General features: G+C 45.5%; 2 protein-coding genes across 3 annotated transcripts; one reads left to right on the top strand and one right to left on the bottom strand.

Annotated features, from left to right (window-relative positions):
* Positions 1-10,505: 10,505 nt before the first annotated feature.
* Positions 10,506-12,255, top strand: LOC122621514. 2 transcript variants are annotated; one of them, XM_043799383.1, is made up of 5 exons: positions 10,506-10,559; positions 10,609-10,764; positions 11,662-11,817; positions 11,872-12,039; positions 12,100-12,255. In XM_043799383.1, exons 1-5 carry the CDS (start codon positions 10,506-10,508, stop codon positions 12,253-12,255), a joined length of 690 nt encoding a protein of 229 aa, XP_043655318.1. The 2 variants fall into 2 exon arrangements, with proteins under 2 accessions (XP_043655318.1, XP_043655320.1); XM_043799385.1 differs by lacking the exons at positions 10,506-10,559; positions 10,609-10,764 and adding an exon at positions 11,549-11,605.
* Positions 12,256-12,428: 173 nt separating this feature from the next.
* On the bottom strand, positions 12,429-18,675 carry LOC122619222 (cytochrome P450 4c3). The gene is made up of 8 exons (XM_043796007.1): positions 18,441-18,675; positions 15,245-15,360; positions 15,066-15,182; positions 14,840-14,999; positions 14,678-14,747; positions 13,171-13,459; positions 12,826-13,105; positions 12,429-12,769 (listed from the first exon to the last, which is right to left on the bottom strand). The coding sequence occupies exons 1-8, from the start codon at positions 18,673-18,675 to the stop codon at positions 12,429-12,431; spliced, it is 1,608 nt and encodes a 535-aa protein (XP_043651942.1).
* Positions 18,676-19,096: the final 421 nt, after the last annotated feature.

The raw sequence follows: 19,096 nt of genomic DNA, 5'->3' as shown, positions 1-19,096 counted from the left end.
TCCACCCTGGGACTTTCCCCTTTTTGATTTGTTCGCTCTGCCAGCTCAGAACACACACAGCTATACATTCAAAGGAAGGAAAAGCTGAAGCTGAAACAGAAACAGAACCAGAAACAAGCAGCAGGCAGAATTTATTAAAATTCACAACAGCTTTTGTGCAGTTCATAATTTTCGTTTTTATTTCGCATTTGCCTGCCTTTCCCGGAGGTTTTATCCTCCTCCTTGAGCGCCGGAATGGGGTTAACTGGGTCGAAAGGGGGAAGCTGGGGGGAAGTGGCAAGGGAGACAGCGGACGGATGTAAATGATGCTAGCTTTATGGCCTCGTATTCCGCAACTGACAAGCGGGGAAACTAATCGGACATAATTTCCAATGGCCATGCGAGTCATAACTCGTGACCTCCGGAGATCCCCGGAAGTTGACTGTATGCCATGGCAACTAAATAAATCAATTCGACAAGATCTTAAGGGAGAACTCGGGGTGGGAATCGAGCTGTCATAGATGCAGTATCTATCTTGAACTTGCTACATGATATCTTAGCTGTTTATTGATTATATAGACTGGCTATTTGTAGCATTCGTTGTATTTTGATGTTGTTATCGATTACTGCCACCTCTCAGAACGTGCGACTGGCATAACCCAGATTGCAGATAGACTTGAAATGATAATCGCGTTGAGCGCGGGCCCTCGAAACACTGAAGCCACTCGAGTTGCGCAGAGTCGCTGCTCGAGTTTGCCGCCTTTGAACTCACCGTCACACACTCGCCCAGTTACGTAAATGTGGCACAATGTTAGAGGCACTCCAGCGATCCACCCACTCAGAGGGGCGAGTTTCACCTGAGTGTCGATGATGCAGTGCAATGCGATGATAAAGGGTTCTCCACCTGTGCGGTGCAAGGTCCGACTTTCACTGCTTTTGGCCCATCAAAGGGTTTGCAGCACCCCGGGGAATTTCGGTTTTGCGCTGGCGTAATTACACAATGTCCTTTGTGACCCTTTGCACAAATCCCCGACTTTCATATTGATGACAAGCTGTCTATTTCTATTTCTATTTCGGGCCCAGAGCTGTGGGAATTTACCAGGTCGTATTTCAATTATAAGGGCAACCGAAATTAGACTTTCGACTCTCCGATATCAAAGCGGGGCAGCGTTTTCGCCACTGGTATCTACTGTTATCTGGAAAGAAAGAAAATGGCGTTCGCTTTTTCCAACCAAATGGGGTCTACGTGCCGCGTAGTGTGTCTGCCATTTGGGGGGATCTCTTAAGTGTCCGGGGAGGAAAACTCATCATCCTTTGATGCTGGCAACAGAAAAACTTAATGCCGAATATTCGAGCAGTCGCACGCACCTCAAGAAATTGAAATGCCACGGCGCGCCAAAGTGTCAGATATCCAGGGAAATGGGAAATGTGGAATGGGGGGCATGGGGCATGGGGCATGGGGCTTCCCCCTTTCAGATTTACATCCACACACATTCGCGTCGTCACATTTTCTCGTTTTCCCCGCTCTCGCCGCTTTCCTTTTTTAAGCAACTACCGAAAAGTTCACAGGCAGCGCAGTTGAAAAGTTCAGAGCATTTCGGAGCCATTGCTCAGTCGCCAAAGTAATCCGGCCTAATCCCGAAACATGACGAAATGAAATACGATGGTGCGTAGGGAGATGCGACAACAACAGCAACACAGCAGCAGAGCGGGCTCGCTTTCCCATTTCCCATCTCCACAACCCCCTCACCATCCCACTGCCCATTTCCCAGCTCACAAATCCCCAGCCGACTGAACTAATTTTGTATGCCTTATGATGATGGTGAAAAACCACGCGGGTAGCGAGCGGATTCCCTAGCAACTCTTTCGCAAAATGGCGGCATTGATTTCCCTTTCCTGCTTGCCCCCCAAAAACCCCGCTGCCCCTGCCCCCTCCCCTCCTCCAGCAACCCCCGCTGTCCTTGAGGACGAAGTCAATTTTCAGGATTTGCGGCCAGTCTTACATTCCTTAGCGAAAAATCTCTCCGTTTCTCTATGGAAAGCACTTCCCTTCAAGCAGTCAATAAACTATACAAACACACGTGCACTGCGAGAAATCTGCAAGGCCAAGTAAGTCAATTTGTGCACAAATTGGGGTATGAGCAATTAGGAAAATTAAACATACATATTTCGCGGGAAAACTTGTATACATCACATTTAAATAGGTACCCTGAATTCTTTGACTTTTTCTTTTTGTGTAAGCGTGGCAAGGGTTTTCCCATCCTGCGAAAAAGTGCGTTTGTGTGTGGGTTTTGTGTATTAGTTTGCGTGGCATGTCCTTGTTGACATTGCCATTGGAAATGCGAGCGATACGCGCAATATTCGCACAGCTGAGAGCTTTCAGCCACCTACAGTTCAATCAAACCGCCAAAGTAAATTACGATGCTAATTAATAAAGGCCAGGATGCCACACAGAAGCAAACCAACCACCCACCAGCAGCACCACCCCCTTGTCACACACCCATGGCCACGTAGACAGCGCCACTCGGGCCGCATATCGATTTAAATTAATTTCTGTTAGAGGATGCTCAAGCGAAAATCCTCCATTACCGTAAAGTACTTGTAACCAAGTGGCTGCTGGCGGCACACGTCGGAAAAATGGAAAAAGCAAGCTGGCTTTTCCCAGCAACAGCAGGCAAGGGGTGCAGTGAGGGGGGGGAGGGGGAAAAACAAATTAAGCGACGCCGAAGGAGCCGCATAATTTCGGAACCTGCAGAGAAATATGATGACATCTGTGCGGAACTCCTCCTGGGCACAAGTTACATCGATTGCTGTCCGATTTATGCAGGGCACGTGGAAAAAGGAGCGTGGAAAATGTTGAGCACGGCTGGCCGGGAGTGGAAAGCGGGAAAACAGGAGCGGAAAACTCTACGCACATTTTGCACCGCCGTCCGGATATTTGTACTTCCCTCCCTCCCCGCGCCGCACCGCTTATCTCCAGCCACTCGTCGAAAACTCGCTGATTATTCACTCCCTTTCGATTGGCTTGTTTCTTTTGGCACTCGCTGCTCACCGCTCACTGGCCACGCCCACCGATGGCGCGCCGTTTTCAGGGGGCGTTGCCTCTGTGTGCGGCATGTGTTACATGCGCACGGGGCGGCTACGCAACTTCCCCAGGACCTTCGGCAGCAGAGAGCGAGAGCGCAGGAGTTCTCCTCTCGACTGTTGCACTACCTCGAGTTCTTGGGACGAGCACTTTGGGACTTTGGCAGGGAAAATCAGCTGTTCGAATGGTAATTACCTCGAGTTTGGAGATACTCGCAGGGGAAGCTGCGGAGTGTGGGCAGCCCAGACCGCCGCCAGAGATGGAAATTGGACTCGGGGACTCCGGAAGCTAGACATAATCAATTAAGGGTGCAGATATGCCCGCCTGGACAGACGTCAATCGGCTGATGGCAATAAGTGTAATGGGTCCATGGGGTGGGCACATCCGCCACAAAGGATCAATGTGAGTTGATTAGGGGTTTAATAAGAATGCTATTTAGTAGATTTACTCCCATGATCAGTTTCAAAGCAGCGCACATAATCACTTACCAAAGGCAAAGGTAACGAAGTTAACCTAATTCTTCTCCTTTAACTTAGTTAGTATTCATAACCCATTTTTCCATTGCTCAACGACTTTGCCGCCACGACTTCAAAGGCATCCGGGATCCTCGACTGCGTAAGCAGCCACAGAAATAAAAAAATAGGCTACCAACCGCCGAAAATTCCACATCAAACATGGCAGACCCTGGGTGCTCCGCTGGGCGGTTGTGGGTGGTGGGTGGTGAATGGTGGGTGGTGGGCGGTGGGTTCTTTCAACTAGTACCGCCGCGCCGCTTCAAAAAGAGCCGACGACAAATGATCTTCGGCCGCCGAATCGCCGCAGTTATTAGCCATTTTATCGACACTCCACTCCACACGTAATGACGCAGTTTCCGTCCGCACATAATTAATTAATAAATCAAGGCGGCCAGCAAAAGCAACAGTTGCCACATCATCATCACGGCCAGCAGAGGAGTACAACACCAGTACACAAAAAAAAGCAACAAACAGAAGCTGAAGAATTCTTATCACCTGATTCTTGGGGGAGGCGGGATGGGGGATGGGGGGTGGCAAGGTAATCCATCAATTTTTTTGGGCAAACGAGCGAAAAAAACACGAAACGAAACGAAGCGAACGAGCAAGGAAAACTAACAAAGCAACAAAGCAGCAAATGCAGAAGGCACATCACAGACACCGCCGCCCATGTCGAAAAGTTTGATTTTTGGCTTTTTATGCGCACGGATTAAATTGGGGATTACAATATCAAAATGTTTGCTTATGATTTATAGCGCCCGAAAGACAGCAGCCGCACTCGCAGTGGGCGGGGGCGGTGGGTGGCAGTGGGCGGCGGTGGGCGGCGGTGGGCGGCGTTGGGCGGCGGTGGGTGGCAGTGGGCGGTAGGGGGCGGCAGTGGGAGTGGCTGACAGCAGGAGTGAGAGTGGAAGTGCCGGTCGGCTGACTATACCACATATACTCAGCCATATACTCAACTGGTCCCAGCGATCCGCAGGTCTACACTGAAAGAATGTCAATGGCCATCAGATAAGACACCATCATATCTTAACTTGAAGTTCATTAAAGCGCTTTGATATATTTGATATATGGAAAGATGGTTATTTGCATGGAGACAAGGTGAGTATTGCTGAGGTATTTCATGTATTTTCATAATATTAAACCATACTTTTAAGTTTCATTTATCTATGATCTTATATAGAAGTAATATATTTTAAATAGATTATATTTAGCTTCATTGCTTGTTTTGAATGTGTTTATTTTCCTTAAATATTTTTCCCAGTACATGTCCGCCGACTCATTGGCCCGCTGCGTGGGGAACCTGAAAATTATTGGACTGCCTTAGTCCGGTGGTTCAACTGCGTAAGCCAGCGGATCAAAACGGATCCCCGCCTCCACCGACGACGACGACGAAGTTCCGACGTTGATGTAGCGGAGCGGTAAGAGGTGTGATTACAGATTTATCCATCACACTCGCCTGGTATTTACCATATACCATATTCCATATTGCATATTCCGTATTCCCTGTTCCATGTTCCTCGTTTTGGACGGGCAGGTGTTGGATCCCTGCGGCATTCCCACGGCGGCACTGGGGGCCTAGTTTTTGGTGTTGGTGTGTGTGCCCGAGGATTAGGAGAGGATGTCTTGGGCTAACTACTGCATTTGTCGTGGGCTTTTAGGGGAGGAAGTGACATAGCACAGCGATCCCACGACTCGGAACCCACCTCAATGTGTGGCTAGTGGCGATCAGCTGTTGCTTCGGATTGCCGCTTATCTCGTTTACCCAACTGGAGGTGATAATCCACACTGAACATAGATTTGCAGCAGTTCCCAGGGCGCCGATGACCGCAAAGACCTTGACCCCAAAGTGGTGTAAATTGTGGCAGTCTATGATGGGTTTTCTTTCATCGAAATCATGCATTATTTCTCACACTAATCAGGCAGTTAAAGTTACTATGTAAGTCTGTACTTCTGACTGTCAATAAATAAGCGAAATGCTTTCAAGATTTTACAGATATCCGCGAATCCTCGAATGCAAATTTTTTGGTAGAAATTGGGCGGAAAAGCGGTTTCCGCGAGACTTTGACATTTAAATACGCGCGGCTGCTTTGTTATTTTTATACTTTCAAATTAAAAAAGCAAAGGCGTGCGCTGCTTTATTTTCCCGTCCCACGAGGGGAGGGGGAAGGGGGAGGCGTGGTCGAGGGGTGGCCCAATTGTACTGGCACTCAGTGCGAGGGGTTTGTCATCGTTTTGCCGGTTGACTGGTGCGCGTGAGAAATCCTTGACACGCGCGAACGCTTTCGAAATGCAAAAATAAATAATTTCAATTTAAATTCCTTGTTATTTTATTTTTGTTTTCTTTTTGCAGAGCTTTGTTTTCTTTGACTGCGTACTGCTGCCTGTGGCTGTGGCTGTGGTGGAGGTGCAATTGTGGATGGAAAATAGCAGCGGAACATAAGTTTTCCTTTTGTTTTCGTTTTGATTCCAGTCGCCAAATAAGGGTGCGATCTCTCTAGCCAGCCACCCCTGTCATAATTTTCGGGGGGCGAAATTAATTAGATTTTGCGGGGTTTGTCGCGAAGATGAGTCTTTTATACTTCCAGCTGAAAGAACATGTCACTATTATATTATACTTATTATACAAGTTACTTGTAATTAGTTAGTCTTAATGAGACGCTCTGCTGCACTGAGCAAAGCCTCGTCTATCTTGAATTATGACATTAAATGCTTAGCTTTACTGGCTACTGCATGATTCTGGCCGCAATGTGCTCTCTTTATTGTTCATTGTTAATTGTTAATAGTTTATTGTTTATTGGGCAGTGCTGTCCGTGAGTGGTCTGCGCCTCTAACGCCTTTGCCCTCCAGTTTTTCCCAACGGCCTCTCCATCGAAAGTGGCTGGCTATCAGTAACTGTGGCTGCGGCTAAGCCAGCTTGTCAATTTTGTATAAAATTTATTGTTTTATTTGCGCCAGGTTCGCCACCTTTTTGTTTTTCAGACGCTCACTTGCCTGTGGTTGCTGTTGCTGTTGCTGGTTTCAGTTTCAGTTTTCTGTTTCGGGTCGCAGTGAAATTATTTACATTTTGCTGATTGCGCCCGTTTTTGCATTGCCATTCGGCGGGAGGTTTGCCAGTCATAAAGCGAGCTGTTTGCCCTCGTCTCGTACTCGAAATCGCCCGAGTGAGTATACATACGAATGCGAATGCGAATATATGTGAATATATATGGATGTGAGTATATATAGTGGGCCCTGGAGAGGGCCATAAAACTTGCGATGCAATTGCACAGCCACAAATGTTTGCTCAATTTACGATCGCAGTTGCTGACGGAGGTGGCAATCAACAACTGTTGCATGTGCCTCCATGCGCCTCCATGTGCCTTCATGTGGCTCCCAACTGGCCAGGGTCGTCCGCTTTGCCAAAGATCGAACATAATCTCACCCGCCGGAGAACTAATCACAATTGGCAGCTGATTGTCCGCTGACTCAGAGTCATATGATGATGTCGCAGGGCGTTGACAGCCAACGGACACTTCACTGACAGCACAAATAATATATGTGTAGGTGCAAAAAAAAAGCGAAACTAACTCAAAATATATATAGCACGATTGAGAGAGGGAGAGGGAGAGGGAAAACCCAGGAAACCCAAGTTGGCAACGCTGCGTATGAGCAATGCAGGGGCACCGATTCCCAAATGGCTGGCGAAAACTGAACGACGACGGCAAATGAAGCAACAAAATTCAGCAGCAGCAGCCGCAGATTAAGAACCTTTTAAGGGGATTAATGATTTTAATTTTTTCCGTGCATTCTGTTTGCCTTGTTTCCGTTTTTCCGACGCTGCCCTTTCCGCGGGGTATACCAGCTTGCCGCTTGACTTTGACAAAGGGGGTGAATAAAATGATTGGAATGAAATATTAGCTGTTATGAAAACCAAATAAATGTATTTGAGCATATACATATATGAAATAAAAATATATTTTAACTAATATCTAACTAATTCCTTCATATACAAAACTTAAAAATGTAAGGTAAGTTGTTTACAAATAATTTCTTATCTATTTATTAGCTCAAGAGCTGGAAGTGTATTACTAGTGTCGACTTGACGTGGCCCTTGGGATTTTTTCAGGCACTGTGTGGACCGCTCCTGCCTCACTTTGCTGGCACATTTGTTTGCTCTGCCATTGCCACTGCCGTTGGCCTGGCCAAATGCCAGGCAAGGACATGCATGGCCAGCTCGCTGTTGGCTGGCAACTCGGCCACTTCCGCTTCCGCTCTGCGTCACCCCCGCCTCTTCCGGTTTGTTTGTTGCGCGCATTAAGCTAATTATGGCCAAATAAAGTGAGACGAAACGAAAAGCGCGCTACGAGCAAACAGAAGAATATATCCGTATCCTCTAGCCCGCAACCAGCCACCCGCCACCCGAATCCCGTGTCATCCGGCATCCTGTGTCCTCTGTCCTGTGTCCTGTGTCCTCGGATGCATGCCGGCACTTAACTTTCACTGCCCTCCTCTCTTTTTGCGGCCGGGTTTTTTGATTGTTTTTCAATTTTCTGCATTGTTAAACTTTTGCTTCCCATGTTGCGCCTTGTTTAATTTGCCGCCTGCGGCACGTGACAGTGGCGTTGGCAGCAAGTGCACCACCCAACCAGCAGCCACCCAACGCCATCCATCGCCAACGCCGGCACGTGTCCTTGCAGGAAAATCAGGAGCCAGAAATTCCAAATTTCCAAATTTCAGCAACAGCAGCAGCTGTTTAATGGCTGCCTGCCGTTGGCAAATATTTTGCTTGTGCTACAACCAAATCAATTTTGTATGCTCGCCCAAATGGAATACGAATACGAGTTTGCCAGCGTCCTTGCACCACCTCCTTCCTCCTTCTCCCACCAGCCCAGCCCACAACCACCCAACTCCACCCACCTCCTTCCCGGACTGGTGGTCACGTGTCGCTGCAGTCGCGCCTCCTTCGCTTTGTCTGCTAATCTATCAAAGGCGCTGGCAGCACACCAAATTGAGTTTGTTTGGATATCATTTCCATTGGCGAGGACACGGACTCGCAGGAGGAACAGTAACAGGATGCCGGACCGGACTCGGATGCTACCTGCCACGGAAGCGGATTGGGTGCTCCTCCACTTGCGGTCCATTGTGAAATCTTTTCTTTCTTTCCTTCACTGGGAAAAAAGAAAGGCAAAGTTGGCCTTTCGAGCCTTGGAATAGAAATCACTTTATATAGTTGCTGATAGTAATTTTATTTATAACTAAGCACTTTTTTCTGGCAGTGTGTCTGCCTCGCTTTCCCACCATTTCCGGGCGCGTTGACGTCAATCAAATTAGACCCATCCCGGAGCATCGGGGGTCGGCCAAAGTTCACACATCAAATTATGTCAGGGTGGGTTCGGATTCGGATTCGGGTTCGGGTTTGGGTTGGGAGTCCTCTGGCGACAGGATAACGTCGTTGCTAACTTGCGATTTGCGTTTGTAAATGTTTTTCTAATCAGATTTGTGTGCTATCCACGAGGGAGTGCAATTTGTTTTGATGTCGCAGGCGCAATCCGGTTAAGTGACATCCGGGTAGATAGTCGGCGGGTTGGGGGGAGTTCGGTGAGTTCGGAGAGTTCGCATAATTACCCCGGGACTGGGATAGCATATGCTTGGATAGCTGGTGGCAGATTCTCCGGAAAATGGGTGGCCAAGCTTCCGTTCACATGACACACATAGCGCACTTGGTCAGTTGGCAATTGTGATCGATTGTTTTTAAAGTCCGGCCGTAAACTAAAGCAAACAATAATCGCTGGCATTGTAAATGCATAAACCCACATATAAAGTGCGGTTGCAGTGGCAATCGATTTATTGCCACGCCTCGTAAGTGGGTGAGTTTTTCGCCAGACTGGCAGTTCTTCGATCGATAGGGATCGTCATGATTTCAGGGCCACTTCTCCTTCCGTTCTCTTCTTCGGCCAGTGCCAGTGCCAGTGGTGATCACCCTTTCTTCACCGACCACAGTTTTCCAGCTCGGGAATTAGTTTTTAAGCCCTTTGCGTTCCGTGGATTTTTATTGCATTTGCGAAGATTTTGCCATTCTAATTGATTGTTTGCCCATTCCGGCGCAGGAGTCGCATTGGTCGCTTATCGTCGCCGGTTATCGATCTAGCTATCTATCTTTCTATCTATCTATCTAACTATCTATATATCTATATATCTATCTATCTGGCCAGCTATCTTTTCCTGCTCCGATTCGAGTTATCTAACGGCGACTGGGGAAATATGCGCATAATATCCATTCAGATACACACATACCCACTTATTTGTCCGCCGCATTTATTTGTGCATTACAAACCATGAGCACACTTAAGTAGCCTTTAAGCTCTGGCGCCGCTCTATTTTGCAAAAAAAAAAAATACTAACGATGATAGATACAAGAAAATGAAGTTGAGGAAAGGGCGTAGACAGATAGCGCCGTTTGTGAATATCCACTGTATCAAATATATATTCCCCAAAAGCCATTCTTAATTCAGAGATGTAAAACGATTTTATTTGAGCTCTGGACAGTGATCGATTTTGCATCTTACAATTAAACATAATCGCAATCAAACTGGTTGGATCTCAATCCTGTTCACTCAAATGACAAATACATATTATGACAACGATATACTTCTAATTTATAAGTTCATAGGTAGCTTGTATTATTTTCAGAGGTTTATTCAAAGTAGTTGGGTTTGGAAATCAGTTTTAAGTGCTTCATATGAAATTATCTGATTAACCAACTTAACGACTTTATATTTGAATTATATTTGATTTGAATTTAATACATCGATTAATGACTATTAAGTATTAAAGCTAATATATCGTAATCATATTTGTGAGCGAAGCTGGGTTAGTTGTATGTTGCAGGTTGACTTGGGGCCATATAGTTGTGAAAACATATCCGAATAGTTTTCTAATTTATGTTACCGATGGACTTGAAATACCAACTTTTAATCATTATAATACTTTACTCCGTGAATATGGTAAGTTCCAAAATAAGAAGAGAATTCATTGTGTAATCTTTAATTGTAGAGCACTTCTGTCTTCGAGTTTACAAATATCAAATGTACCTCCCTGGATAAGAAATTTGATGACTTTGAGTACTGCCTTTTGAAGTCTGTGAACCGCACTTTCAAATACATATCACTTAAAGTGAATATGTATGAGCTTCCCGTTACCAAAGTCAAGGTAAAGTTAAAAACTGATCCAATATCCATTATATAATCTCCCATTTTAGGTAAACTTTGCTCTGCTCAAGAAGTTTAGTGGATACAAGCCGTTTCTATACAACATCACTACGGATGCCTGCCGAGTGCTGAAGTATCCAAAGTCCAACCCGGTCTTTGGATTTTTCTACAGTCTTTTTCGCCATCACTCCAACATGAACCACACATGTCCCTTCAATGTAGGAATAACCAAATGTGTAACAGTTCTATGAGTAACTTGAGTTTCACTTGCAGCACGATATTATTGTGGACAAGCTGCCTGCCGACTTTGTAAACACGAAAATTACTACAACTTTGCCATTTCCCGTGGGGGATTATCTTTTCGATTCCAAATGGATAGTTAATGATGTAAATCGAGCGGAGGTTAAAGTTTATGGAACTCTAACAAACTCTAACGAACTCTAAAATAAAACGTTTTAATAAACTCAGTAATTTAAAAGCAAAGCATATTTATATTTTCACTGAAAAAAGAGAGGGATTGACTACCAAATTCAAATTTAACTTAAACTTGCAAATGAAATGTCGTCACTGAAAACACAAAGAAAATCACAGAAATGCGGTTTCAGAATGGAATGTTCAATGGACTGTGACGAATTAAAATAACATTATTACTAAATTAGATACAATCAAATTGCTCAGATTAGTTCGTATTTAAATTGCGTTTACTGTATTCTGCTTTTATATTTGTTGATTTGTGGCAGTGTTTAACCAAATCTCTTTAAGACAGGATCGTTGTGCATTTCACCATGTGCAGATTCATAAAACTGATCAACATCATATTGCTGCTATATCTGATCAAAGAAGTATGAGTGCTATCCATCAAAGAAGTAATTTTGAAGCACTTGCTCTTTTCTTTAAGATATCCTCGGCTGTTGAATTTACGAATGTCAAGTGCACCTCGTGGGATAAAGCGTTTGCTGGTTTTGAGTATTGCCACCTAAAGTCGATCAACCGAAGTTTCAAGTACTTGTCGCTGAAAGTAAACCTATACAAGGTGCCTATAACCAAAGTGAAGGTTAGTTCTGACCCAAATGAATACTTTATGCAAATTTAATAGTTTCATTTGCAGGTGAACTTCTCTTTGCTGAAGCGTTACAATGGCTACAAGCCGTTTCTATACAACATCACAGTGGATGCTTGCAAAGTGCTGAGACACCCGAAATCCAATCTCATCTTTGGCTTCTTCTACGGCCTGTTTAAAAAACACTCCAACATGAACCACACCTGCCCCTACGATGTATGTGTGCTGAAGAGCTGATTAATTACGCAGCTAATTACTTTCTAATTTCATTTGCAGCATGATATAATCGTTGAGAAGCTGCCCACAAGCTTTATGAATCAACAAATAACCGGAGAGCTCAAGTTTCCACATGGCGAATACCTCTTCCACTCCGACTGGTTTGCATACGGCATTAATCGCGCCACCGTAGACTTCTTTTACGCACTTTCATGAATACTGATACTTTTAACAAATTATGCGCTGAGGTTTATTCCTAGGTTATAAAGTTTCCATCGGTTACAAAGTTTAACATAAACTAATCTCTATACCTAACATATCTAATTATTTACAACTGGGCTTTGGATCGAAGCGAATGGGGCAAGTTCCGGGGCAGGGAATCAGCTGCTTTAATCCCTGGGAGTAATCTTAACCCGCAGGCCATCCTTTGGCCGCAGAATGAGCTCGCCCAGCAGCGTGAGATCCTCCCGGCGATCGACAGCCTCGATTTTGTACTTCCGTAAGACGGTGGAAATCACGGCCTTCTCCTCCAGAATGGCGAACTTCTGGCCAATGCAGTTGCGCGGTCCGGCGCTGAAGGGTATGTAGGCGAAGGGGTGGCGACCGGCGCAGTTTTCCGGCAGGAAGTTGTCCGGATTGAACTGCTCCGGCTTGGGGAAGACGCGCGGATTGCGGTGCAGGGCGTAGGTCATGATGATGGCCTGCGTTCCAGCGGGCACGATCTTGCCACCTAAGCAGGGGAAGCTGATTAGAGGAGCTCTCGCAGGGACAAGCTGAAGATCTTACCAATATTCACATCCTCGCCCACCATCCGAGCCATCATGGGCACACTGGGAAAGAGGCGCAGCGAGTCCTTGATGCAGCACTCCAGGTACCGCATGTCCAGCAGATTCTTCATGGTGGCCGGCGTCTCCTTGTCGTCGCCGAAGATCGCGTCCAGCTCCTCCACCACGCGCTCCTGGTACTCCGGATGGCAGCCCAGCAGGAAGAGGGTCCAGGAGATGGCCGCGGAGGTGGTGTCGTGGCCCTCGAACATGAAGGTGTCCACCTCCTCGCGGATGTCCTCCTGCAAAGGATAATCAACTTTAATAAGTTATTTCATAGTTATAAACCTTTAGTTTCGTTACGCACATTGGAAAGCACAGTGCCCTCCTTGGAGGCATCGATGAGGAGGTCCAGGAAGGCCAGGCGCTTCTTCTTGCCCAGGTCGTCGTAGGCATCGGGTGCGTTGTTGTTATTGTTGTTGTTGTTCTCCTGGAGAATGGCCAACTCAGCCTTCCGCTCGCGGATGACCATGTTGGAGAAGCCATGCAGCGTGCTTATGTAGCTCTGGTGGAGCTTGTAGTCCGCGGTCAGGCTGAAGATGAAGTCGCTCTGCAGCCAAATCTTCGCCTGGCGACTCTGCACTATCGATCCAATGCTGCGGAAGGGAAGACAACATTTCAACACTTGCGAGCTCAAAGTTCAAGGGCAGTTTTCTTTCATTTCTAAACGGAAGAAAGCTGTGCTGTTGTTTTAGATAGTTAAGCAATGCCATACATATGGGTCTCCCAACTGCCGGGAGTTGGGCACAGGGAATGGGAATGGGAAATGAGAAAGTGTTGCGTTAAATTGAAACTTAGTCAACTGTGCACTGGGTGTGTGTGTGTTCCATGAGGCGTGGCATAGGAGGAGGTGGGTCCGATGCTGTCTGTTATCAGCTTGGAAGCACTTCAAGCATCCCATTGACATCTTAATCTCGCATATTTTGCGCTTGGATGCACCGCCACCCACTGTCGAAGGGGGAGGGGCAGTTGGGGGATTCAGGAGGCGAAAGGACATGTGTATCTAAAGGGTGTCTTCTTTCCTGACAGCTGTTCTGACAGCTCTCGATATTAAACTGCTGCCACAGCGCTGATAACTCCTCGGCAAATGCGAAAGAGTTGTATGTGCTATTGATGTTTTTATTCCCAGTGGTAGCCTGGTTTTATGATATATTTTAATTACACTGACATACAGTAATTTCAGGTTATAATCGATTTTATTTGATTTTATTTCATATGTTCCTCTCCGAAAGTATGCAGAGAAATCATTTAATAATTCGCTACGACTCGGAAATAATGAATTGCATATCTTCAGGCTGACAGATTTCTTTGATCAATTTTTATTTCATTATTAAGCAAAACTTTTTCTTAATTTAGTAAAATACACTTTTTCATTGTTGTGCATAGCAACAATTTGTGCTGCTGAAAATGCTTACTGCATATAACCACACATTTTGTTTTATTATAATCAATACATTATTGAAAACGTTTCAATAATAAAAATCAAAACGGAAACGACTTAAAGTAGCCAATAGCAGTTTCAATCAATTTCGGTCGTAAACTCAAAGGAGGCCTAATACTATACATCTGATAAACATTTTATGAATGCCATTTATGACAGTAATCGAAACCAGATCAACAAATCTTTCACACTTAGCGGCAGCATGGATAACACGAAAAACCAATTGCTTCAAAATGATTATAAGTAATTTGGCGCAATTTCGGTCACAATGAAAACATTTCTGCCAGGATGTTTTATCAATCTGAGCATTGATTGGAAAACTGGCAATTTTCTTTGGTTTCATTTCGAGTTATTGACAATATCAATATCTTACCCGTAGACCGCCTTCACGTACTCCGATTCACTGTTGCTCTGCGCGTAGATTCTGCGACCCATGGCGGTTTCTGTGAATCGAGTTACGTTCGCAATTAGCCACGAATAATAATGTCATCCGATCTGGAAAACACATGCGATCTCCAGCGGCACTGACACTCACCACAAACAATGTCCAAGGTGCAGAGCGTGACGTAGGGGAACAGGTTGAACGCCTCGCTGCCCACCTCCACCGCCAGTTTTCTGGCCAAGACTGCGCTCTGCTCGTTGAAGACGTCAATGAAGTCGTCCAGGATTTTGAAGTGGAAGGCAGGTGTCAGGATCTGTAGATTACATTAAACTAAAGTTAGTACCCATAATAGTTGTTGGGACAACTGAGAAGGACTCACCTTCCTGCGGGAGTGCCACTTGCGATCTGTGCTGGTGAGCAGACCTTCGCCCAGCCAGGGATGCAGGTAGTCGTAGTCGTGGCTCTTGTTCACAAACTTCTGGCTGTTCAGTATGGGCTGATACACAATTGTAACTAAATTAGTTATTTCTACAAGAAAGCCTTTTAAGCCCAACTCACCTCCACGGTCTCGGGCTCGAAGAGGAGCACCCTGGGCGCTGTTCCCTGCCAAACGCGATTGATTCCAATCCGCGTGCCCCACAATTTCTGCATGCCGATGACGCGATTGAAGAGCTCTGCAAAATAATAGGAGTTGGTCGAAAAACCAGTTTAGTTTGCTTGGCTCGAGCAATATGGGTGGGAGGGTAATTTGCGTCAGCATTCATGTTATCACTTTGGATTCATTAGCTAAGTTTGTAAATATTTCTGCTGTAGTTATATCCCAGATGTCAGAGTAATTATATCCGACCCCATGAAGGTCGCCTCAATTGCTTTCTTTGTGGCCCAGTTAATAAGCCGGGCTTTTCTCGGCCGAAACGCTGGCCAAAACACGTTACTCATAGACGAGACAGACACAAGATGTAAACATGTTTATGTGTCGCAGCGCAGCTCATGTGTGTTGCATTAATTAAAAGATGAAACACACAACGCAAACAGCGCTGCGCGGCCATTCAGCAATCTCTGTCTCTAATAATGATTTTATGTAACCCCACCGCCCGAAAAACGAATCGCTATTTCGCGACCATCAGGTGGGGCATTTCTTAGCTGAGACTCTGCCATCGGAAGTGGGAGCTTGGCCAGCGAATGTGGATCTGTCCACAAGAAATCACCTTTCAGGCCATCTCGTTTTGCCGCTCTGGGGGTCACTCCATTATCAACTAAGTGGGTCTATGTGTCATTTAAGGTAGAAAAGTATAAAGTGAATGTGTATCTGTGATAAACCAAATAGTTAGCACAAGCTGATATAGCAAATTGAAGTGGTAATACGGGAATAACGCTAGTGAGTGAAAGTATTTGTGGGATTTTGTCTAGAACAAAGATCTATCGATTGCAAAAAGGGAAAAGTGTGTGCCTAAACCTAAGCCAAGTATGAGTTGCCACACCTTAGCTGTTTCATTTGAGACTCAAGAGGTCGTGTCGGTAATGGAAACAAACCTATTTGTTTTACGGTAGGCGCATTTTGCTACCCTGCCTCAGGGATTTCCCCTCGCAACAGAGTTTTGTAGATGTGTGTCATTTGAGCGGACTGCAATTACGTAGGCAATTTGGTGTAATTTGCGATTGTCACCATTTCTTGGCTGACATTGGTAGTGCAGATTAAAAAGCAGTTACCAGATCGCACAGAGGCCAAAACGAACCCCCCCGAAAACAGCTACTTGAATATTATCCGTGACCCCCGTTTGGCTGGCAGTAGAACTCTGAACCGAAAGCTCAGAACTGGAAACCCGTTTGAGCCTTGAGGCAGCACTCCACATCATGCCACTCCAAATGTTGCCTCTTCAATGGTCCAACTATTCGAGGTATCTTGGAAAATGTTTGCGATCAAGAACCGCTTGACCTTCAGCGCCCGAGTTGCTGCAACATCATATTTCATTTTTCAGTTTTCATTTTCATTTTATTTTCAGCTTTTTTAGCACTTAACAAAAGCCTCGTAATTGCGCAGGCAAACAGACGGCGGCCATTTCGAGATTCGTTCTTAAATTAAATTATAAAAAAAATTAATAAAACTCACTGGCCGCTAATCGGTCCATAAATTATATGCAAGTTGCTCGCTCGCCTTGGCAGAAATATTCTTGAGCAAGTCTTTTGATTTTATCGCGACCTTAGAGTTTTGATTGTGGATGGCACGAATTAGCAAGGCATTTCTCTGCCTAATCAAACTGGTTTCTAACGTTCTTTTCGACTACAATCAAAGCAGGTTGTAAATCTGTTAAATGTAAATGCTAATTGGGCTAGATGGGCTAGTTGGGGAGCATTGAGAGAACTTAAAGAACCCCCAAATTAAGTATCCAAAACTTGATTTGGGCTTGAAAGCCACAAAGACCAAGACAAAGAACTCGAAACGGAAACGAATCGAATCCATGGGTGCTTAGCACCCATCGAATGAGTAGCAATTCTTCATACGTTTATCAAATCCATTTCCTACACGATTCCACTGCAAGCCAAGAGTCGAATTCGAACTTGTATCTTGTATCTGGTATCTGGTATCTGGCTCTTCCGCATTGAAATTTATGTTAATTCGCTCTGCCCTCAAATGGGGGGAGGTTGCAAAACGCCGGATCCGCGGAATGCGAATTAATCAGCCCCTCGATCGATTGAGAATCGGATTCAAGCCGGGACCAATTACGTTGGATATATTATGCCATTCAGTGTCAAGATCAAGTCCGCTTTTGGGCCTTTTTTTCTTTATCTTTATCTTTTTCTTGGCCCTAAGCTCTGAGCCAAGTCTGTTCGCAGTTCGCGGTTTATGGCTATTTTTATCACTGCCGAGTCGAGTTGAGTGTTTGTCGAGCTTGTTATGTGAGTGATTTATGAGCGGCTTCTGGCTGCTGTTTCGGCGCCGATTCTTCATATTCGGTAATTGTTTTTCAGATGGCCAAACAAATTCACGTAAATTGCGTGTGAAATGACGGCTTGAATTGCCGTTTGTCCGGTGAAAGTCGGCGGATCCGGCCTTATATCGAGATATCAGACGTAATTCGCCTTGTTTGTATGAGTTTGCTTTTTTAGTTGCTCGGCAGAGAAATAATTAGTTAAATTATGCAAAAGTTGGTACCTCTTCTTCGCCGCAGTAACTTTCCCGCCATTTCAACTCATTAGAATTTCGGCCAAAGTTGCACGCTCAATTGCACGCTGAAAATCTCGACGACTTTTTCACGTTTTATTTGCCTCCAATCGACGATGTGGCGTATCGCAAACAAATACAAAATTTGTTAATTAAATTATGTGTTTCGCCGGACGACGAAACAAAGAGCAGCAGAGAATGCATAGATCACAGCTTATTGCAATCTAATTTTCAACAAGTTTTCGCATTTTGAAAGGTTTGCCCGGCGCTTCTATAAATCAATTAGCAGTTGGCTCTAAAGAGACCACGAACTTGACCAAAATCTTGGTCAATCTTCAATCCATCTTCCGCAACGAAAGTGAAGATTTGGACATTCGGAAAGTAAAGTTCATTAACACTGGTGTTTAGGAGATGTTCGAATCACTTCGAGACTTGGATGACTGCCTCATTGGGAGCTGATCACAGAAATTAGCACCTGCTCGTCGGCGCTTGTTTGCCCTACTAATCAGGCAGTGACTCAGGGTCAATATCACTAACTGGAGCAGTTAGAATTTGTGATTCCAAGCACTCCCAGCACTCCACTCCACTCACCGTCGTGATCCACATTCATTTCGATGGCGTTGCCCAGGAAGGGCATGGCCGCAGGTCCCGGGATCTTCTCGATGTACTTCACCAGTCGGGAGCGGCGCTTGTTGTAGACGACGAGGAAGATCAGAATGGATCCCAGCAGGAAGACCGTGATCGGGGAGTAGCCGGCTATCACTTGGCCCACTTTCGAGAGCAGTATGCTCTCGGCCATTAACGAGCTTATCACTTTCGAGGACATCTTCGCGGAGTATCCACAGATCAGTCTTTACTTCAGCTTTAACTTCACTTTCTATTTGCTATGTATCTAGGTATCCTTATCGCACGGAGATTCGAACCCGGACCCGGCGACTCAAGCGGTGCGAACTCCAATAGACAACTAACCGAAAAACCGAGATTGCACAAAAATTTAAAAAGAAGTGCTAAAAATTTCGGGCCAAGCGTTTCGGGTTTCGGGTTTCGAGCTCTCGTCTCGCGAACTCGGCTTTGAATCGCATTTGTATCTGAGGCTGAGCAACTGCGCCAGTATTCGTGAGTATCTCGATCTCTTAGCCGGCTGCGCCAGTAGTGGTAACAGCGAAAGACACACACACACACACATAGAAGTACACAAAGTCGGGGCAAAAAAGGTGGCCAAAACAAGCGACTTGCAGTCGCATTGT

The sequence above is a fragment of the Drosophila teissieri genome, chromosome 3R, assembly GCF_016746235.2.
Source record: "Drosophila teissieri strain GT53w chromosome 3R, Prin_Dtei_1.1, whole genome shotgun sequence".
Lineage (NCBI taxonomy): Eukaryota > Metazoa > Arthropoda > Insecta > Diptera > Drosophilidae > Drosophila > Drosophila teissieri.
Note: the sequence above shows the minus strand (reverse complement) of the source record. Positions and strands in the feature narration are given on the sequence as shown.

Bases quoted from the DNA above. Each gene is read 5' to 3' on its own strand.
- LOC122621514 (XM_043799383.1), top strand. From the start codon at position 10,506: ATGGACTTGAAATACCAACTTTTAATCATTATAATACTTTACTCCGTG. The intron at 10,560-10,608 runs GTAAGTTCCAAA...CTTTAATTGTAG, and splicing joins TACTTTACTCCGTGAATATG to AGCACTTCTGTCTTCGAGTT. The intron at 10,765-11,661 runs GTAAAGTTAAAA...CTTTTCTTTAAG, and splicing joins TTCCCGTTACCAAAGTCAAG to ATATCCTCGGCTGTTGAATT.
- LOC122619222 (XM_043796007.1), bottom strand. From the start codon at position 18,675: ATGTCCTCGAAAGTGATAAGCTCGTTAATGGCCGAGAGCATACTGCTC. The intron at 15,183-15,244 runs GTGAGTTGGGCT...ATTGTGTATCAG, and splicing joins TCGAGCCCGAGACCGTGGAG to CCCATACTGAACAGCCAGAA. The intron at 12,770-12,825 runs GTAAGATCTTCA...TCCCCTGCTTAG, and splicing joins GGGCGAGGATGTGAATATTG to GTGGCAAGATCGTGCCCGCT.